This window comes from Nyctereutes procyonoides, unplaced genomic scaffold (genome assembly GCF_905146905.1).
Source record: "Nyctereutes procyonoides isolate TBG_1078 unplaced genomic scaffold, NYPRO_anot_genome, whole genome shotgun sequence".
NCBI lineage: Eukaryota > Metazoa > Chordata > Mammalia > Carnivora > Canidae > Nyctereutes > Nyctereutes procyonoides.
Genome location: NW_026575047.1, coordinates 29,554,006 through 29,574,143, shown reverse-complemented (window position 1 = coordinate 29,574,143; position 20,138 = coordinate 29,554,006). Strand labels below are relative to the sequence as shown.

The 20,138-nt window shown below is 51.2% G+C and overlaps 2 protein-coding genes across 4 annotated transcripts; both read left to right on the top strand.

Moving 5' to 3' along the window:
• The first annotated feature begins 93 nt into the window (after positions 1-93).
• On the top strand, positions 94-5,199 carry TMEM129 (transmembrane protein 129, E3 ubiquitin ligase). Of its 2 annotated transcripts, XM_055326846.1 has the most exons (4): positions 94-449; positions 2,431-2,905; positions 3,510-3,669; positions 3,782-5,199. In XM_055326846.1, the coding sequence occupies exons 1-4, from the start codon at positions 245-247 to the stop codon at positions 4,028-4,030; spliced, it is 1,089 nt and encodes a 362-aa protein (XP_055182821.1). In that variant the 5' UTR covers positions 94-244; the 3' UTR covers positions 4,031-5,199. The 2 variants fall into 2 exon arrangements, with proteins under 2 accessions (XP_055182821.1, XP_055182822.1); XM_055326847.1 differs by lacking the exon at positions 3,510-3,669 and having other exon boundaries at positions 3,782-3,968.
• Positions 5,200-5,755: 556 nt separating this feature from the next.
• SLBP (stem-loop binding protein) lies at positions 5,756-19,908 on the top strand. Of its 2 annotated transcripts, XM_055326833.1 has the most exons (8): positions 5,758-5,951; positions 6,056-6,172; positions 9,940-10,044; positions 12,537-12,596; positions 13,036-13,173; positions 13,800-13,949; positions 15,555-15,636; positions 18,944-19,908. In XM_055326833.1, the coding sequence occupies exons 1-8, from the start codon at positions 5,893-5,895 to the stop codon at positions 19,058-19,060; spliced, it is 828 nt and encodes a 275-aa protein (XP_055182808.1). In that variant the 5' UTR covers positions 5,758-5,892; the 3' UTR covers positions 19,061-19,908. The 2 variants fall into 2 exon arrangements, with proteins under 2 accessions (XP_055182809.1, XP_055182808.1); XM_055326834.1 differs by lacking the exon at positions 9,940-10,044 and having other exon boundaries at positions 5,756-5,951.
• Positions 19,909-20,138: the final 230 nt, after the last annotated feature.

Below are 20,138 nucleotides of genomic sequence, written 5' to 3'. Positions count from 1 at the left end.
TGGCGACTCCATTTCCCAGGGTGCCCCGCGCCAACGTGACGTCTCCTAGCGCGCCCCACACAAGCCTGTGGGCGGGACCCCGTCTCCCAAAATGCCCCGCGGTCGGGGACACCGTCTCCCAGAGCACCCCGCGCCGACCCGGCGTCTACCTGCCGACGCCCACCGGCTGGGAGTTCTGGTGTCTGTTTCCCGTCCAGGACCGCAGGGCTCTCCCTGACGGCCTCCTGGCGGCCGCGGCACCGTGATGGACAGCCCGGAGGTCACCTTCACGCTGGCCTACTTGGTGTTCGCCGTGTGCTTCGTATTCACGCCTACCGAGTTCCACTCGGCCGGACTCACGGTGCAGAACCTGCTGTCGGGCTGGCTGGGCAGCGAGGACGCCGCCTTCGTGCCCTACCACCTGCGCCGCACGTCCGCCACGCTGCTGTGCCACTCGCTGCTGCCGCTCGGTGAGCAGGCCGGACCCTCCCTACGGAGGGCCCTCCTGGGTGGGCGGAAGCGGCCCCTCGGGCTCGCGGCCGAGTTCCGGGGCCCCGGGGGCGGCTGGGCCCCTGGAGCTTGCCCAACCTGTGGAGCGGAGTCGGGGGAGCGCGGACCCGCGGCCGCTCTGAGCCGTGGCTGTGGGCCCACCGCCTGTGCCTCTCGCGTCCGCTGCTCCCGGGAGCGGAGAGGAAGGTGCTGGCGGCAGCTGTCCGCTTGTAGGTGGAAGAAACGTGGGCTTAGGATGTTGGGGGGCGGGCATGGGGGGGATGCTTCACACAGCTGGGATGGGTCGTGAGTTACTACGTGGGGGCAGTTCCCAGGAGAAGGGCAGGAGTTAACTGATTGTAACAGGAAGGTGGAGGGGCCTGGGAGAGCAGGTGGCCTTGTCCCAGCTTCCTTCTGGAAAGGAGGGAAGGTGGGAAAGAACGCAGAGATGGGTGACTCCATGGGGGTGTCACAGGTGCAGAGGTTGGGAGGGTATGGTGTGTGTGGCGGGCCAGGAGGCTCACACGCTGCCGAGGGATTGGCCTGGGTGGAGACCTCTGAAAGACTGGCTTGTCAGCTGGCTGGACAGGGGACTGGCTGGAAAGTGGGGTACTAGGTGTGTGTGTGAGGGGCTGGTTCTTTGGAGGATACAGGGCAGAAGCAGGTCTGGAAGGACAGGTGGCTGGTAGGGGGCCTGCTCTAGGGCTCAGTGGACTTGACAATTTCTCGCTGCAGCAGGGCTCAGCAGCCTGGGCCAAGTGGAGAGCAGCCTAGAGGGGGCTGGGCTGAGGCCAAGCATGCGCTTGAGAACTGCCTGCCTCATTGGGAAGAGGAGCAGATGGGCCCATGCTGAGACAGACACAGGGCCTTCTTGGCGATTGGTGGTCTCTCTGCCTGCTATTGGGATAACTATATGGGTTTCTCAGCTCCCCTGTGAGGCAGGGATGTTAATTAATTAGCCCATTTCTCAGATGCGGAATGTGTGGCTCAGAACTTGGGCTCCCGGGAGGCTCATGGGTAGGGTTTCTGACCTGGGAACTAAGGGTCCCCCCAGCTTTCTGGAGTCCTTTTAGCAACCTTTTCTATAAGCCTGTGAGTGGCTACTCTGTCACCACACTACACATGGACGGAGAAACCAGAACTTAGGGAGGAGTTCAGTGACACATGGAGGTGGAGCCTGGTCTGGTGACTGGTCCTGGGGTCTTTTTCTTTTGAACTCATTTTGAGCAGCTTTGAGAGTTTGTATGTGTTATCTGTTGCTGCATGAACTACTTTAAATGTAGCAATTTAATCAACAGTAAATGTTTACTATTATTTTGCAGCCTTAAACGTGCTTGCACAGGTATCCATTATCTGCTTTATTACTTCAGTTGTTTGGACATGCAGATTGGCCCTGATCTGGCTAGCAGGGGCCCTGGATCTGGCTAGCAGGGGCCCTGGAGCTGTCTCCCACAGGCTGTGCCCCATTATTCTTTGCTTACTGTTTGGCACACGAATCTGAGCTCTGGGATTGGGCCACATTGATTTGCCTCCTCAGAGGGGGTGGGGCTGAGACGCCAAGATCCCGCCTGTTGGAGGGCCAGCGTGTACCTCTGCATTGGGTGACACCAAATCCTTGCATTTGTTTTTGCATTTTTTAGGTTTTCCTATTTTCTTAATCATATTGTGTAAAACTAAACTAGCAAATTAAAAACACTTTTTCCTCATTTATTGTATTACTATCGTGGACAAAGGTTGAGCTGGGCCAGCCATGAGGGCAGGTAAGGTCAACCTGCCCTAGGCTACCGTGGTCTGGCCCTGGGAGCCCACCAGGGCAGAGGGCCAGGCCAGGGCTGGGGATGAGGGTAAGTGGCCCCTTCCGGAGATACAGGGACAGGACTGTGGTCCCTGTGGTCACTAAGGGGGGGAGAACGATGGCTTGGCAGTCCTGATCTCTGCTGAGGCCCTCCCCATTCTTTGTAGGCTACTACGTGGGCATGTGTTTTGCCGCTTCAGAAAAGCAGCTGTATTCTCTTGGTCAGGCCCCGGAGGCCTGGCAGCTCTTCCTCCTGCTGGCAGTGACCCTGCCCACCATCGCCAGCACCGTGATCTACTACTGGTCCTGTGATCAGTGGGCCCGCCACCCACTGGCCCGCACCCTGGCCCTCTATGCCCTCCCGCAGTCAGACTGGTGGGCTGTGGCCTCCTCAGTCAACACCGAGTTCCGGCGGATTGATAAGTTTGCCACGGGGGCACCCGGTGCTCGTGTGATCGTGACAGACACGTGGGTGATGAAGGTGACCACATACCGTGTGCATGTGGCTCAGCAACAGGATGTGCACCTGACCGTGACGGAGTCACAGCAGCACGAGCTCTCCCCAGATTCCAACCTGCCTGTGCAGCTCCTTACCATCCACGTGGCTGGCACCAGCCCTGGCGTGCAGGCCTTCGACATCCGGTAGGTGCACTTATAGCCAGGGTGAGCATGAGTCTGGGGCCACTCTGGGAGGCGATGGTACGTGGAGCAGACTCTTCTAGCCACCCTTCCAGCGGGACTCTCAAGGCTCTTTATCCCTTGCACCCCCGTAGGTACCTTGTGGCTCTTTTCTGGGGGGAGCACATTAGGGATCTTTGGGGGTGGTACAGGACCGAGGTTTGGTGATTGCCTTGGGTCTGGGGCCCAAACGGTGATCTCCTCCCATTCAGACTGTGGACTGTCTGTTGTCCCCCTCCTGTGACCCGCCTTGTGCCTGAACTTGTTGAAAGCTAGGCATTCTGTCTCCGCTGCAATCCCCCAACTCTCTTTGCTCCTCCCTGCATCCCTTGGGGGCAGGTCGGCGGTGCTGGTTCTGTGGGTGCTAGCCTCAAGGCTCTCTTTGCTGGCTGGTCTTCACCTGGCAACTGGGCTGCACCTGAGCCCCCATCCCCGTGTTCTGTGAGGTTTGTGAATGCCCTGTCTCCTGGAGGCATGTCAGCATCCCCAGCAAGAATGATGGCCCTCCCTGCCCTGCAGAGGGGCCTTGGCTCAGTGGCCCCAGCCTAGCAGCCCCCACCTTGTGCAGGCTGAACTCCACGGAGTATGGTGAGCTGTGTGAGAAACTCCGCGCACCCATCCGCAGTGCAGCCAACGTGGTCATCCATCAGAGCCTGGGCGACCTGTTCCTGGAGACATTTGCTTCTCTGGTGGAGGTCAACCCAACTTACTCAGTCCCCAGCAGCCAGGTGAGGGCTGTGTGGGGGCAGATGGGTTCCCATAGACCAGGCCCCCTGGGGTGGGAGTGGGGCCCACAGCCACTTGGCCAGGATCCCCATGACCCTCTTGGCCCACCCACAGGAGCTGGAGGCATGCATTGGTTGCATGCAGACACGTGCCAGTGTGAAGCTGGTGAAGACCTGCCAAGAGGCAGCTGAGGGCGAGTGCCAGCAGTGCTACTGTCGTCCCATGTGGTGTCTCACTTGCATGGGCAAGTGGTTTGCCAGCCGCCAAGACCCGCAGCGCCCTGATACCTGGCTTGCCAGCAGAGTGCCTTGCCCCACCTGCCGTGCACGCTTCTGCATCCTGGATGTGTGTGCTGTGCGCTGAACCTTCTGGCTGGAGCAAAGGAGTGGCCTTGGGGGTCCCTGAAAGCCCTACCAGGGACCCCACAGCCACCATGAGGAGTAGCCAGGGCTCCAGGCCCTTGTTTGTGTTGTCATCCAGGGGCTCTTTTCCCAGCCTCATGGAGCTTGAGGGTTTTTGTTTAAAAAGGAAGTTTTTTTTTTTGCAGCAGTGGCAGTGGGATGGGACTTCAGTGCCTCTGCTTCCTTTGCTGCTTGTTTCTCCAGGTAGAGGCAGGTGCTGGACACGAACACGGTATGGCGTGGGGCCCATTTCCAGAGCATTCTGAGGCTGCCTGAGCTATCTTCTGGGAGACCAGGGGTCTGCCTCCATGGCCCTACCCTGAACCACTTGCCTTAACTTTATGCAGCACACCTGCCTCTCAGTTACACACCAGAACCAGGTTTATCTAAGCTGGTTGCAGTCTGTCCTCCAGGCTTCTGAGTCCAGGCCCTGTGGTAGTGTCCCCTCCGCACCCCACCAGGCAGGCTGCTGTGAGGATGCAGAGAGAGGGGTGCAAGTTCGGGGTGAGAGCACTATGTGGGCTTTCTGGGTGGGGTGGCCCCTACTTAGTTACCTGCCCCCCCCAGAGGTTCTGGACTTACTGTCGGGCTGGCTTCCATCAACTCCTGTAATTCAGCTGCATGCTTGGGGGGGGGGTTGCCTTTCTCCTGGAGGGCATGCACCTCCATGCCTCCTGCTGCCCCAGGAGCCCCGAAAAAGGCCAGGCCTGATTCCTGGCCGGAGATGGGTATTGAGACATCCTACATCTGGACAAGTGCTTTGGGAGGTAGCACAGGGCCCACCACAGCTCTGCACCTGGAGTGGAATGACGTGCCTCTTCCCCATTCCTGGTGGCCCATGGGGAGGGCAGGAATAGCCCGGCCCACGTGGCTGTGGGTGTGTGTGTGAGGGGGTTCATGCGTGGGGCCCTAAGCCGCGCCCCCCCTCCCCCAGCTGTTGTGTCCGCTGAGGTGAGGGACCCAGCTGGCGGCCATCGGGGTGGGGCCGGCAAGCCCAGCCTCAGCCCCGGCTCACGGGCTGCCAGAGGAAGCCGGATCGGGTTATTTCTACTACTAGGGAAAGTTTTATAAAGGGGAATTTATTGTAGCTGAGTGCGACGGTTCTTAATAAATGTTCGTCTGAAGTCCGTACTGGAATGTCTTGTCTTTCCTGATCCTCGCCCTGGGCCCGGGAGAAGCCAACTGGGAAGTGAAGCGCCATGGCTATGGCTGCTGCAGGCGAGGCGGGCGGCTTCGGCAGGGAAACCGGGGCAGCTGCCGCCGCAGGGCCTAGGGCACCGGGACGCCCCTTCCGGGTGCCACCCCTTCCGGGGCCCGTTTCCCGCTTGCACGGAAGGCTCGGCCAATCAGGCGCGCGCGCTCTCCTCGGCCCCGCTCAGCGCCTGCGTCGCGCGCGTGTCCGAATCTCCCGCCAAGGCCCCTTCCCCTCCCCCCGCCCTGCTCGCGGAGGCTGCGGCCCGGGCCGTCCCAAGGCTTGGGGGTGGGGGGCACCGTTCCTCGGGCCTCTTCTGGCTCGGCCGTCTCCCGGAAGGCCGTGGCAGCGCTGCGGTCCCTGTGCCCGCGCGGAGCGCGCGCCGCCGCCTGGGCCCCCCCCGCCGGCCTGGGCCCGATGGTCTCGCCCACCGCTGCGCGCGGGAGCTCCGAGGGGCGGGGCCGCCGGCACATAAAGGCGGTTGGGGGCGGGGCGCGCGCCCAGAGCCTGTCAGCGCCGGCGCGGGAGAGGACGCTGCCCCCGCTGCTGCCCCCGCCGCTGCCGCCGCCGGCCCTGGGACCGCCGTCTGAGGACCCCGCCGCCGCCCGAGGACCCCGCCGCCGCCGCGCTCGATGGCTTGCCGACCGCGAAGCCCTTCCGGGTGCGGGAGCCGCCGTGACGGCGACGCCAGGTGAGGCGGACCGCGCGCCCCGGGGCGTTCCGGGCGGGCCGAGGGGTGGGGGGGTGTCCTCGCGGCCGGCCTTACTTACCCCTGACGCGGCCTCTCGTCTGCAGCCCGCCGACCCCCGCCAGATGGAGCCTTGGACGGAAGCGCAGAGCCGACGGGAAGCGCAGGAAGCCCGAGGACGCCGAGGGCCCAGTGAAACCCGAGGGCGACGGCAGGCCCGACAGGTGGGCCCGGGGCGCTGCGCGAGCTGGGGGTCTGGGGCGCTAGTGATGGCACTGGGAGGGAGGGAGGCCCTCATCCTGGCTTCTTGAGGCGCCTGGGGGCCTCCAGCGGGCTAGCGATGGCGCCGGGGGTGGGGGTCCTCATCATGGCTGCTCGAGGTGTCGCGGGGTGGGGGTTCTCCTCCTGGCTGCTCGAGGCGATTCGGAGTTAGGGGTCTCTGTGTGGCTGATTAAGTAGATGGGGTCTGCACTCGGCTGGTTGAGGCGCCGAGGGTCCCTCCTTGGTTGCTTAAGGAGATTATGGCTCACCACTTGACTGGTAGAGGCCCCCAAAGATTCTCATCCGATTGGTAAAGGTGCCCGGATTCCCCACTTGTCTTGTTAAAGAGGCTGTGGGTTACTACCCAACTGGTTAAGGCCCCTGGAGAGTCCACACCCAGCTGGTTAAAGTGATTGTAGGTCCCCACCCAACTGGTTAAGGAGGCTGCGGGCCCGCACCCCACTGATTAAGGTGCCCAGGGATCCCCCACCCAGCTGAAGAGGCTGTGGGTCCCCACTTGGCTGGTTAAGGCATCTGGGGGCCCCCACCCGACTGGGTAAAGATGCCCGGGAGCCTCAGCTGACTGGTTAAGGCGCCTGTGGGCCCCTACCCGATTGGTTATGGAAGCTGTGGGTGGCCTCCCTGACCACTTGTGGTGTCCGTGGCTCCACATCAGTTGATTGATCAAGGTGCTTGTGCGTCACAGCACCTCACTAGTTATAGGGCCGCTGCCTCAGAACACTTGGTTAGTCGTGGTGCCTGCTGGTCTCTGTATCTGACTAGTTAAGGCCCCTGTGCTCCAAATGCTTGGCTAATTAACGAGCCTGTGTCTTCTGACATTTGACTGTTAAAGTACTGACATGTTATGTGATGTGGCTGAAGATGTCATGAAGGTCTCTAGTGACAGGTGTCAACGGGAGCTGGTCTCAGTGAGTGAGCCTTCTTGGGTTTTTGGGACAACGTGGGAGGCTGCCCTGAATTTCCTAGAATGTTTCAGTGCAGCTCGTCAGGTTGGCCTCCTGAAGAATCAGTTTAAAGATAGTCATCCCACAGTGAGAAAAGGCGTCTGTATGCAGAATGCAAACTGGGTTTAAGTTCCACTTTCCTTTTCCCTGTGGCGCTCCCTGGCACTTTCTCTCCGAGGAGCCTTTCCTGCAGCATTCCTGTGAGCTCTTTATTGGGTGATGTACTGGGGAGGCTAGGACACTGTGCGAACCCCACCCCCGTTTTCTTGTCTCTGTACTCTGATGTGGGTGGCTCTGCTACTCATGGGACAAGGAACTGCTGAAGAAAACCAGGGGCAGTGGTGAAGTCCACGGGCAGGGAAGGCCTCTGTTGGTGACCGTTGTGTGACCAGGTGACGATCAGAGTCTGTGTGCCAAGCCCCTCAGCAGGGGACATGATTGGCCTGTCTGAAGCCTGACTTAAGGACAAGGGGAAAGGGAGATGGGGAAGAATGTGTGGTGCACACTAGACTTTTTAGGGCAGTTCTTACACTTGCTCATGGGGCAGGGCGGGGGTTCAGAGAGGGGTCTAGGATAACTGTGTTTCACTCTGAACACCTTTGTTCCTCATGGGACCATTTGCTAAGATGAAGAGGGTGGGGGTAGAGCAGACATGGCATGGGGAAGGCGTTGGTAGTTAATGAGGCTTGAGTTTGGATGCAGAAGTGCTCACGTTCTGCATGAGTGGGACCTCTCAGCGCATAGTTCAGCCTTTTGGAGATTTGGGGCCAGAAGATATATGTGGGAAGAGATGCAGAGTGTGGGAGACGGTCTGGACGGTGCTGGAGCTGGATGTTAAGAGAAGCCATTAAACACCATTGAGATCAAGATCTGAGTCTTCCAGGGGTCTCCCGTTTAGCTGAGGGGAAAATTTTAAATCCTTACATTGCTTTAGAAGTTTCTTGTATCCCCGTAGCTACCCCTCTAGCTCAGTAGTTAGCTACACAGGTCTCCTTACTCATCTACAGTGGCAGCAATGCCTTTGGCTCTTGCTTTTGGCTCTGTGGGTAGTGCTTGTCTGCCCCATCCGCTGTGGTGGTGCCCGGGAGATGCATATAGGTACCTGCAGGAGAGCCTGGTGCATTTCTATTGCAGAATGTGGGTACTTTCCCTGAGAGGACTCCTGTGCTAAGGCGTAGGATAAGTTCGTGAATACAATGTGCTTACTCTAAAAAACACGGGCTTTAGTTCTACAAGAGGTATTTTCTATCGTTGTATGAGAAAGTTTGTGATGTAGTGGAAGGTCATTTGTAAGCTCCTTTTAAGAGTTCAGGATCCTTTTGTGGCCCAGACCTGAGCCTCATGGTCCGCTAGTGAGGTCCAGCTTTGGACAACCCTCCGTTTGGTTCCTCTGTAGCTGGGATATAGTTACTGAGTCACATTAATTTTTGGCTCCTTAAGTTGATTTCAGAGCCTGCCAATCATTTTTAGATTCTGGAAATTTAGTTTTAGAAATCTAATTTTAGTTTTTCTGGGTGAGGTACCTATAGGACAAGGAATGCTAATTGTGCACAGTGATCGATCATCTGTTACTGCAGTTGTGTTTTTTTTTTTTTTTTAAACTTGTTTTATTTATTCACAAGAGACAGAGAGAGAGGCACAGAACATAAGCAGAGGGAGAAGCAGCCTCCTTGCAGGGAGCCCAATGTGGAACTTGATCCTGGGATCATACCCTGAGCCGAAGGCAGACGCTCTACCACTGAGCCACCCAGGCGTCCCTGCAGTTGTGTTTTCAAAGTACCTTGTGGTTTGCAGCTAGGGTGTATCCGGTTGCTTAGAGTGGCAATTGAAGCTGTGTCTAGCTTCATGCATCAATGGTGGCCAGTAGGAAATTGAGGAAAAGTAAAAACGTCTTAGTTTGCATCTAATCTACAGATAATAGGCAACCAGCAATTCTGACTGCCAGACTTCTTGGCATTAAGGGTTTTTCAAATTGCTTGCTCTAGAGCTCTTGATCTCTAGATAGATAGACCTGAGCTCCCTGTTTACGCTTAACCCAACTCTAGGGGGTACTGTTACCAGTATAGTAAGTCCTAATATAGCAAGGACTCATTGTATGTTCCCATTCCCCATTTTCATTATGTGACACATTCTGAATAGTTAATTATGTGCATTTAAAGATAAACAGCAACACTTATTAAGGACTTTTTTTTTCCTTTTTTAAACAATGGGTTTTTTTTTTTTAAGATTTTATTTATTCATGAGAGACAGAGAGGCAGAGGGAGAAGCAGGCTCCATGCAGGAAGCCTGATGTGGGACTCGATCCTGGGACTCTGGGATCAGGCCCTGAGCCAAAAGCCGATGCTTAAACACTGAGCCCCCCAGACATCCCATTAAGGACGTTTTATGTGCTAGTTGCTTCGCTTAGTATGAAATAACATTTTTTTAATACACTGAAAATAACTTCTTATTTTGTAAATTAAAGAACAAACTATTAGGCCCCATTCTCTGCCTCCCCCCCACCCCCCGCCAGTGGGCTGTTTCCTAGTGATTCAGCTAACACTGGCACATGGTGGGTGCCTAGAAGTTCAACAGATGAAGCCCAGAGAGGCTTGAAGTGAATTGTCCAAACTCATTGAGCTTGTAAGTGATGAAGCAAGAGATGATCCAGGAGCCCATTCCCCTGGCCCTCTCTAGACAACATCTGGACATCTCCTGATGTGCTGTTTGAAAGAGAACTGAAAGTAGGTGCTGCGGTTCAAGTGCACGTTTTCATTGTATTGCAGTTTTACGACTCCTGAAGGCCCGAAGCCCCGTTCTAGATGTACAGACTGGGCCAGTGCAGTTGAAGAGGATGAAATGAGGACCAGAGTTAACAAAGAAATTGCAAGGTATACATTCTGGAACATTGTGAAGTGTTCTCTGTGGTGTTTTTAATTCTATGTGAGCTTTGAGGTATGTGTTGGAAGGATGATTCCTCAGAGTCTGTCCCCATCCCAGCAGCATTAGCAGGGCCTGAGAACTTACTATAAAAGTGCTCATCTCGGGCCTCACTGCAGAATGGGTGATGAATGGGAAACTTGGGGTGGGTCCAGCCGTGTCTTAAAGAAGCCGTCCGGATGAGTCTGCTCTCTGCAGTCTTAGGTGCCATCCTTCTACCGTGACAGCGGGGGGAGATGGTGCTCGTGGGCGGCAGAGGATTACCATGTGGTTCTCACCTACCACATAGGGTTCTACCACTCCAGCAGAATGTGTGGCTCTCTTTGGAAAGGGGGCGCACTCTTGTCTGCCATCTGGCTTGGGTAACAACTCAGGAGTGCGGGAGCACAGAGGGGTCCCTGAAGTGGGGCCTGTGAACCCGTTGCAGTTGTACCCAAAATTCTTGTGTATACCCAGATTCTCACAAACTCCAAGCTACTGCTTCGACTCATTATGGTTCAGGTGATGCACCGTTAAACACTGCTTATCTCTCTTGATTACATTCTCTGGTATTTTTCAGTTTTTCCTCCCATTTGATATATGCCATCCAACCTGGATGATTGAGCTTTGAGTTAAATGCTGTAGCTCATAATCATTTGGAGTATGTTGAACGGAGTCTGGTGGTTCTTAGTTCTTATGAGAAAATGTGTCCTCAGCAGGGAAGCAGGGCCAGATTGTCTGTTCCACCTCTGAGTGGTTGTTGATATTTATAGCTGCCTCCTTAGGAAAGCCACAGGCACATGTGGGGGTTAGGATCACTCAGAGGGCTGCTTTAATTTCTTTTAGCATCAAGATGTATGTGTGTGGGTGGGCAGCATGCCTGGGTAGAAAAGTGAACTGGAAGTTGACAGACATGGACCCCTCCAGTGTTTTGAATTAGCTTTATTTACAAAGTTCTCAATTTTCCCGGCCGTGGAGCTAGGATGTTTGATTTGGTCTGTGCAGTTTGTGTGCTCTGCTCTCAGGGCTCACACAGCCTCATAAATACCCGTGTGTGCTGACCCTTGCTGGGGACTGTATGCAGATCTTACGCTCTGTAGGGAGACTCATCTGTCTGGACCTTCTGATGGCCTCTGCCTTGTTCCTCAGTTGTCTCACAGGTCTGTCTCCAAAAATTGTTCTCCTTTGCAAAACAGGCGTCAGGGCCACCGCTGCTTTAGGAAGGCTCGGGTGCTCTGCCTTCTCAACGGAGTTTAGTTTACTATACTCAGGGAGCCTTATACACACCCCAGTTGTCTGAAAATTGGAAAATGCATTTTTTTTTATAAAGATTTTATTTATTTACTCATGAGAGAGACACACAGAGAGAGAGAGAGAGGCAGAGACACGGGCAGAGGGAGAAGCAAGGCTCCATGCAGGGAGTCTGACGTGGGACTTGATCCCAGGTCTCCAGGATCACGCCCTGGGCCAAAGGAGGCACTAAATTGCTGAGCCACCCAGGCTGCCCAGAAAATGCATCTTAATCATAATTCAAGCCAGTTTTTTTCACCTGGAGTCTGGAGAGCGTGAAGCCCCTACAGAAAGTGGTACTGAGGGCCTGCTTTGTCAGTTCTCACAGCCTGGTACAGAATTGGCGCTTTCCTAGGTACACAGAGGGAAACTCATTCCTGCTATCCAGACTGTACAAATCTTGGGAGCTGGCAATTCTGGAAGGAGACACAGTAATATATGACTTGTTTTAGACATGTGAACGTCTAGCTTGCGATAGTTCATGGTTTTGGTGTTAGATTGTGCTGTACTTCTTTGGCTGATGTACCTTGGCAAAGGTGGGTTTTGGTAGTTGCTGTGATAGAAATTAGATGCCTCCTGAAATCCATGAGGAACAAGCCTGGGGGGTGGTGTTTGGGCTCCTTCCAAAATTAGAGGAGAGTAGAACCCAGTAGGCACACATGTAAGTAGTTGTGGTATTAGAAATAAAGATTGTGTATTTCAGCTTTTTTTTTTTTTTTTTTTTTTTTTTGTATTTCAGCTTTACATTCATTTTTTTTCAAAAAACAAATTCACTACTTAGCCTGAAAACTGTTAGGGGCATTTTTTTTTTTTTTTTTAAACTTAGAATAGCCTGAAAACTGTTAGGGGCATTTTTTTTTTTTTTTTTAAACTTAGAACCTCTCTGTTACATATGGTGGTGCTTGGGGGAATTGAGGTAATCATTTGCCCCCAGAGCCTGGTTGCCCTAAGCAGTTTGTACAAGTGTGACCTCTAACTGATCTTATGAGAGCAGATGCCCGAGGGAGATTGGAAATAAATGGAACCACCGTGCGCTGTTGGCCTGACTCGCTTACCAGACCACACTGCTCAGGGGCAAGGCCTGAATGCTGGGGGCTGTCTTTTAGTATTAAAAGCATCGTGTTCAGTTAATTTGTATACTTTTCTAAACCAGGAATATTTATTTTGCTCTCAGATATAAAAGAAAACTCCTCATAAATGATTTTGGGAGAGAGAGAAAATCCTCATCGGGAAGGTAAGTGCCACATTAAATGTTTCTTCTCTAATCTAATAGACCTGCCATTGGCTAGGGGGCAGAACCGCGCATGGGATGCTGGGTCCTTTGCTCCCTCCTTTGGAGTCTGTATCTGATGTGTGGACTGTTCTTGGATTTGCAATCCGGAGAACAAATGTTCTTTCACCACTGTGTTTCAGCATTTTCTTGTAGTGGTTTTATTTTTTATTTTTTTTTAAGATTTTATTTATTTATTCATGAGAGACACACAGAGAGAGAGAGAGGCAGAGACACAGGCAGAGGGAGAAGCAGGCTCCATGCAAGAAGCCCGACGTGGGACTTGATCCTGGGTCTCCAGGATCACACCCCGGGCTGCAGGTGGCGCTAAACCGCTGTGCCAGTGGGGCCGCCGTTGTAGTGGTTTTAATCTTGAGGCTCCTTCTGTCCATCTCTTCTCTAGCTCTGACTCCAAGGAGGTGGGGCCCACGGTGCCAGCTGACTTAGAGACGGATGAGAGCGTCCTGATGAGAAGGCAGAAGCAGATCAACTATGGGAAGAATACCATCGCCTATGACCGCTATATTAAGGAAGTCCCGAGGTAGTCTTGTCTCATTGGCGTGTCCTGATGGTGTCATGGGGCACCGTGGTCTAGAGTCTAGTTGCTTCCGTGCTGAATCTGACTCTGAGTGTCCTTCATAACTGCTGAGGACCATTGAACAACTTTGAGGCACTTACATGAATGAGGAGGAAGGGATAAGAAGATAAGAAACCAATACTTATAGTTCAGGGTATTAGAGAACATTTCAGGTCCCAGAACTCCAATAGCCTCAGAAATGTAAGGCTATTAACGTGTGATGGGGGAAGAGTAAAGTTCAGGTAGCAGGTTGTAAAGATGTTATTGGAGAAAAACATGAGCTTTGCCCCTTTGTCCCAGCAGCATGCTCTCCCTGGTCTGCTCTCGCACAGGGTTGCAAAGAAAGCTAGGAGAGGGCATGCATTTCTCGGTAGGACTGGAGTTTAGGTGTGCTTTTTTTTGGAGCACAGATAGCAAAGGAATAGCAGAGTCAAAAGGGTAGTGCTTTTTTTATATATTACTTTTGTTCATTTTATAGAGTCTCGGTTGATTAGTTTTTTGGTAACTCTGATCTCCAAGTTTGGTTAATCTTCAAGCTGATGTACAGGTGTGGGTGGTGTGTACTAGGACAATCTCCTTTTGTCCTGTAGACACCTTCGGCAACCCGGCATCCACCCCAAGACCCCCAACAAATTCAAGAAGTATAGTCGACGATCATGGGACCAGCAGATCAAACTCTGGAAGGTGGCTCTGCATTTTTGGGATCCTCCAGCTGAGGAAGGATGTGATTTGCAAGAAATGTATGTCTTTGCTGCATTCTTATCCTTTGTTTCTTTGATTTGTGCCATGACTGAAAGTGCTGGATCGCTTGGGTGGCAGGTTATCATGGTGTTAAGTCCCCCTGGGAGTTCTGAGAGAGCAGAGTAGCCAGCTGTCACAGCATCCTATCTTGTCCTGTTGGATGGGTGGTGGAGGTAGGAACATGCTTCCTGGATTTAATTCACTTTTTGTGGCTAGAGAAAATGGAGCTCAGTAAACCTAGTAATACGTGGGCTGTTGTTCATTTTTTCTTAAAATTTAAAATAGACTTTTAAAAAAAGATTTTATTTATTCATGAGAGACACAAAGAGGCAGAGACACAGGCAGAGGAAGAAGCAGGCTCCCGATGCGGGACTCCATCTCAGGACTCTGGAACCATGCCCCGAGCCAAAGGCAGGCACTAAACTGCTGAGCCACCTAGGGATCCCCTAAAAGGCATTTGAGTAATTTATGTTGAGTTACGAAAATAAAAGGTTGGTTTTTTTTTTTTTTCCTAAGATTTTATTTGTTTATTTGAGAGGAGAGCAAGAGTGGGAGAGAGGGGCAGAGACAGAGAAGCAGCCTCCCTAACGAGCAGGGAGCCTGAAGTGGGGCTCCATCCCAGGACCCTGAGATCATGACCTCAGCTGAAGACAGATGCTTTACCAATGGAGCCACCCTGGTGCCCCTCACTATGGTTTTTTTTTTTTTAATTTTTATTTATTTATGATAGTCACAGAGAGAGAGAGAGAGAGGCAGAGACACAGGCAGAGGGAGAAGCAGGCTCCATGCACCGGAAGCCTGATGTGGGATTCGATCCCGGGTCTCCAGGATCGCGCCCTGGGCCAAAGGCAGGCGCCAAACCGCTGCGCCACCCAGGGATCCCTCACTATTGGTTTTTAAACTCAAGCCTAGTTGGAAAGATCTCAGGCCCAAGTTCTTGCCCTAGTGTTAGGATCCTTGTTGAACAGGGACATGGACTGGCTGGTCTTGCACTCACCCCGTCTTTGGGCACATCTTCTCAGACCCCTCCTGACCTGAGCCTTTCCCTTCCTCGGAGACAGATTCAGTAGATACTTGAGCTTCTGATTTGCACTGGGGAAATTGATTAGAAACTGTTATGTTTGAAATGATTTCTAACATGGCTTTACAGATTTGGCCTCATAGATGTCATAACATCATACTGATTTTTTTTTCCCACCGTGACACTGTTGTCCCATTTTCTATGAGTAGAAAATTGGAAAATTAGCAGTTTTGGTGTTCATCCCTTGCCCTACCCTCTCCTGGGCTTATATTGATGCTTCTCCTTAGAAGGATGCTTGTGGGTGTATGAACAGTCACTGTGCAGTTGAGAACGGGCAGGTGTGTGCTCTGAGCTAGGTGAATGTTTCCCCTGGCCCTAACTGCCGCCAGCTCTACCTGGTGGACAGGGTAGAGGTGGGGATGGGAGTCTCACGGGAAATTGTCTTGATCCCTCCACTCAATAGTCAGTGTTCTTGTGAGGCAGCGCAGGACTGCTGGTGCTTGTATTCCGTCAACCTCCGGAATACAGAGGACCTCCTCGCTTTCAGTGGCAGCTGACGCATCTGTTTGCTTTCATTCCACAGACACCCTGTGGACCTCGGGGAGATGGAGACCGGGTCTGCAGAAAGCAGCTCTGAGTCCCAGACCAGCTCGCAGGATACCTTCGTAAGTACCTTTTCTTGGTTTTCTCTCTCCCCATGGTTGTTTGTGGGCAGTTCCTGATCGCGTGTGCCACCTGATGAGCTGACATTTAAGCTGAAATCTGGTTCTGGTGCTTGTGAGTAAGGGGCTCCTTTCTCCTTTGTATGGCATTGTTGAGACGTCCAACTGGATGGCATTCCTAGGCAGTGGCCCTAATTGAGGTTTTTGGGTCAGTCTACCTAATCAGTCCTACCACTTTCATTTTAAAAGAGAAAGGCCTTTTTTCCTGTGCTCCCAGTGTGTCTGTAGGCCTCGGCCATAGCCTTATAGGCTGTGTACTGTTCGTGCTGGTGATTTGCTGGCACAAGAATCATTTGCTGATTATTGCTAGATAAAGGTATTCTTTGGGCCTATGGGTTCCCCTACATTTGCTGACTTTAGAATTACATGTTTTTGAGGAAGAAAACCTACAAAGATGAAAAACAACATATAAAATTACCTCATCTAATCCTGCAGTTGTAGGTTGGGTGCTTGTTCTTTCAGAATTTTCTGCACCTATACAAGCAAACATATGTGAGCAGTGGTTTTTTTTTTTTTTTAAGATTTTGTTTATTCATGAGAGAGAGAGAGAGAGAGAGAGAGAGAGAGGCAAAGACACAGGCAGAGGGAGAAGCAGGCTCCAAGCAGGGAGCCCGACGTGGGACTTGATCCCAGGTCGCCAGGATCATGCCCTGGGCTGAAGGCAGCGCTAAACCGCTGAGCCAACCGGGCTGCCCAATATTATTATTTTTTTTAAGATTATTTATTTATTTATTCATGAGAGACAGAGAGAGGCAGAGACACAGGCAGAGGGAGAAGGAGGCTCCATGCAGGGAGCCTGACGTGGGACTTGATACTGGGTCTCCAGGATCACACCCTGGGCTGAAGGCGGTGCTAAACTACTGAGCCACCCGGACTGCCCCATGTGAGCAGTTTATAATAAAAGGAGCCCTTTATTCCTTTTAAAAAAGAGACCACCCTGACATTTGCATATTGAAATACCCAGTATAATAAGTGAAAAAACTGATAGAAACTAGGAAATGCAAATATTTGTTGTGAAGTACTTAGACTTTATTTGGATCATCTTGTACTGAATTTGGATGGTTGAGAAGCCAATACAATAAAGGGATATAGCGACCTTTTTCTTTTCTTTCTTTTTGCCTTCTGTCTGTCCCCCTACTCCCTTGTAAGCCTGGGAGGTGTCCTTCTAGTCTCATGGTCCAGCTGCCCCCTTCACACTTGAGCCTGACAGCATGTGACTGCCAGGTTAGGAATAATACAAATGTCCAACACTAGAGGAGTAGCAAAGTTATATCATAAGGAACAGAGCTATTCTAGGTTGTTTTTGAAGACTAATGATGTGGGAAAATTGTGGAGATAAAAGCAGGATATTTAATGATAGAATGATCTCAGTTTTTGTGGATATTTACATGTGTGTAGGACTGAAAAGGAACCCATGAAAATCTAACTGGTGGCATCTTGAGTTTGGATCAAGAGTAATCCTTGTCCCAGCTCAAGAAACAGGTTCTGAACATACCACTTGTGGAATCAGGAGTTAGAGGCAGATGCTTAGGCCCAGGAGCCAGGGGAGGGAGCCAGATGGAGATGTGAGGCAGGAGTCCTGGTGGGGATTGTGCAGGGTCCCTAAGGAGGTGGTTCAGAAATGGCCACGTGTGCTGAAGGGAAGAGAGGCCCGGGCCTAAGCACTTTATTTAGTACATCCCTCAGCCACCCCACTAGATGCTGGATGCAGCCATGACGGTGACACCGCACTCAAAAGTGTCAGTGCTGACAGGATAGAGACACTCCTGTGTGATCAGCAGTTGGTGGTGGTCAGGCTTCCCAGCTGCCATGAGCACGTTCTTTTTACAAGTTTTTTCTTTTTTGATCCACAGTTTGATCAAGAACTACTTGTCTAAATTGCCATTTCTTTTTTTTTAATTATTTTTTTTAATTTTTATTTATTTATGATAGTCACAGAGAGAGAGAGAGAGGCAGAGACATAGGCAGAGGGAGAAGCAGGCTCCATGCACCGGGAGCCCGACGTGGGATTCGATCCTGGGTCTCCAGGATCGCGCCCTGGGCCAAAGTCAGGCGCTAAACTGCTGTGCCACCCAGGGATCCCTAAATTGCCATTTCTTATGTTTTTATTAATTTAGAATAGTTTCCCTGCCTTTTTCCTCCCAGACATTGACTTTTTGGGAAGACTTGAGGCTAGTTTTTGTAATGCACAGTTCCTCATTTGGGAGTTCTGTTTCTTTAAGAACTAGATTTTTTTTTTCTTTTATAGATTTTATTTATTTATTCATGAGAGATACAGAGAGAGAGGCAGAGACACGGGCAGAGGGAGAAGCAGGTTTCATGCAGGGAACCCGATGTGGGACTTGATCCTGGGACTCCAGGATCATGCCCTGAGCCAAAGGCAGGCACTCAACTGCTGAGTCACCCAGGCGTCCCCAGTAACTTTTTTTTTAAACATTCTTTTAAAACTTTGATTTCAGTTGGTATAAACATTGAGCTTTACTGGGTTTAAATACCTTAAATTGTAAACTCTTTATGTTTGGTTGTATGACCTTGTAATTAAGCTTTTATAGCGAAAAAGGAAAACCAGTTTAGCATTGCAGAAATATACTAAATTAAACACTGCTGTCTCCTGCCCTGAGAGCCACTACTCAGTTTTGTCTAGTGTTTGAGCAGTTTTTTTGTGCTTCTAGAAGATGTACATGGATGTACACACCTGAGCTTTCTGTTTCACACAGTGCTTTGCATCCGTCATATATGATCCCTTTGGTAGCATAGTTACTGGGAATCATAAGTGAGTGCAGTTATGGGGTGGGGAGAGGTCTGTGCTCCTCCCCCAGTGCCAGAGCAGCTAAGCTAGATCCCCCTTGGCTGCTGAGCATGTGCTCAGTGGTTTGTTGTGGGGAGCGGGTGATGGTGCACCCAGGCCACATTGTAATCCCCTAGAGTCAAAGGACTGGGGCTTAGACACCATAAAGGGTCAGTTAGTTTCTACCAGGTTGGTTAGTGGATAGGGATTTGATTTTTTTCTACCTAGAAGAAAGTTTGATGTTCCTTGTAAATTTTAATTAGATAATGGTTTTGAATTCTCTCCCAAGCATGCCAGCTGCATAGTCCTTCGCTGGTAACACTGCATCTTAGTCCTGTGGTGCTGTGGGCACAGGAGGATGCAGTTGCCTCCTGGTCGGGGTGCACAGCCTTGTGCTTAGTGCCACCAGCAGTAAGTCCCATGTGTCTTGGGAGCTGGCATGACTGTATTACTGTTTTCTAGGATGTGTACTCTGGTACACCCACTAAAGTCAGGCACGTGGACTGCCGTGTGGAGGACGAGTTTGATTTGGAAGCTTGTTTAACTGAGCCCTTGAAAGATTTCTCAGCCATGAGCTAACTGATGCCACCTGGAGGCCACTGGGAATGAGCATTGGCTCCACCTGGCAGGTTGGGGGCCAGCCAAGCATGTCCTGCGTTGGTAACTGGATGGTTTCTGCTCACAGTTCGTCGTCGCATTATCTCACGGTGAATTTACTCTTGCCTTATTTCCTTAAGCGTTAATTTTATGTATAGTAAGTGTATTTTGCATGTTTTAAATTGTAAATGGAAAGAAATCCAAGGAAAATTGAACTTGGAGCAGTCTTGAAAACTTAATTGCTTTAATCCCCACCATTCTCCAAGTTAACCTGACAAGCATACTTTAATATTTAATAACTGGTTTTACACCGGTACATTAGACATTAAGTTGCCACTTGTCAGGTGGCTAGTTTGGGGTTAACCGCATATCCGCATATCCGTGGGGTCAGTTGTGTGTCAGCTTTCTTTACTGGTATCTGAGTATTCTCATCATTGGATAGCTTTAATATCTTTATGGAAATTTAATTTTGGGCCTTTTGTCAATACGTCAAGGTGTGTTTCTTCCTCAGAGCACTGAATAGTCAAAGATAGTAAATTGAGCTGTTAATGGATTTTATGTAAGTTACACATTCTTAATTTGGTCCTTGTAAATAGCACTAGGTAGGCCTTCTACCTGTAATACCCCAAGAGTTAAAGGCAGCAGAGGGGTTCAGAAAGAACATTTTTTTACAGTCAGTTAATTTACCATGTAAAATTGCTGTAAATGATAATGTGTACAGATTTTTTGTTCGAATATTCAATTGTAAACTTCTTGTTAAGACTGTTATGTTTCTATTGCTTTTGTATGGAATGATATTGCAAAAATAAAAAGAAAAGAACCTTTTTTTAGTTGATTTGTTATGTTGCCAAATAGATTCACCGCTGAGATAATTAATTCCTGTGTTTGGAGGACCTGAGTATCTGTTCTTAATGCATGGCACTGGGGGCACCTCATGCATGGTGAAGGAAGCGTGGCCCAGGCTCATTAAACTCCACCCAGCAAAGGAGGACCTCATGTCATAGGTTTGGAGCTCTGATGGGGGATCTTGGTCAGGCCAGAGCCACATCTAGATCTCCCA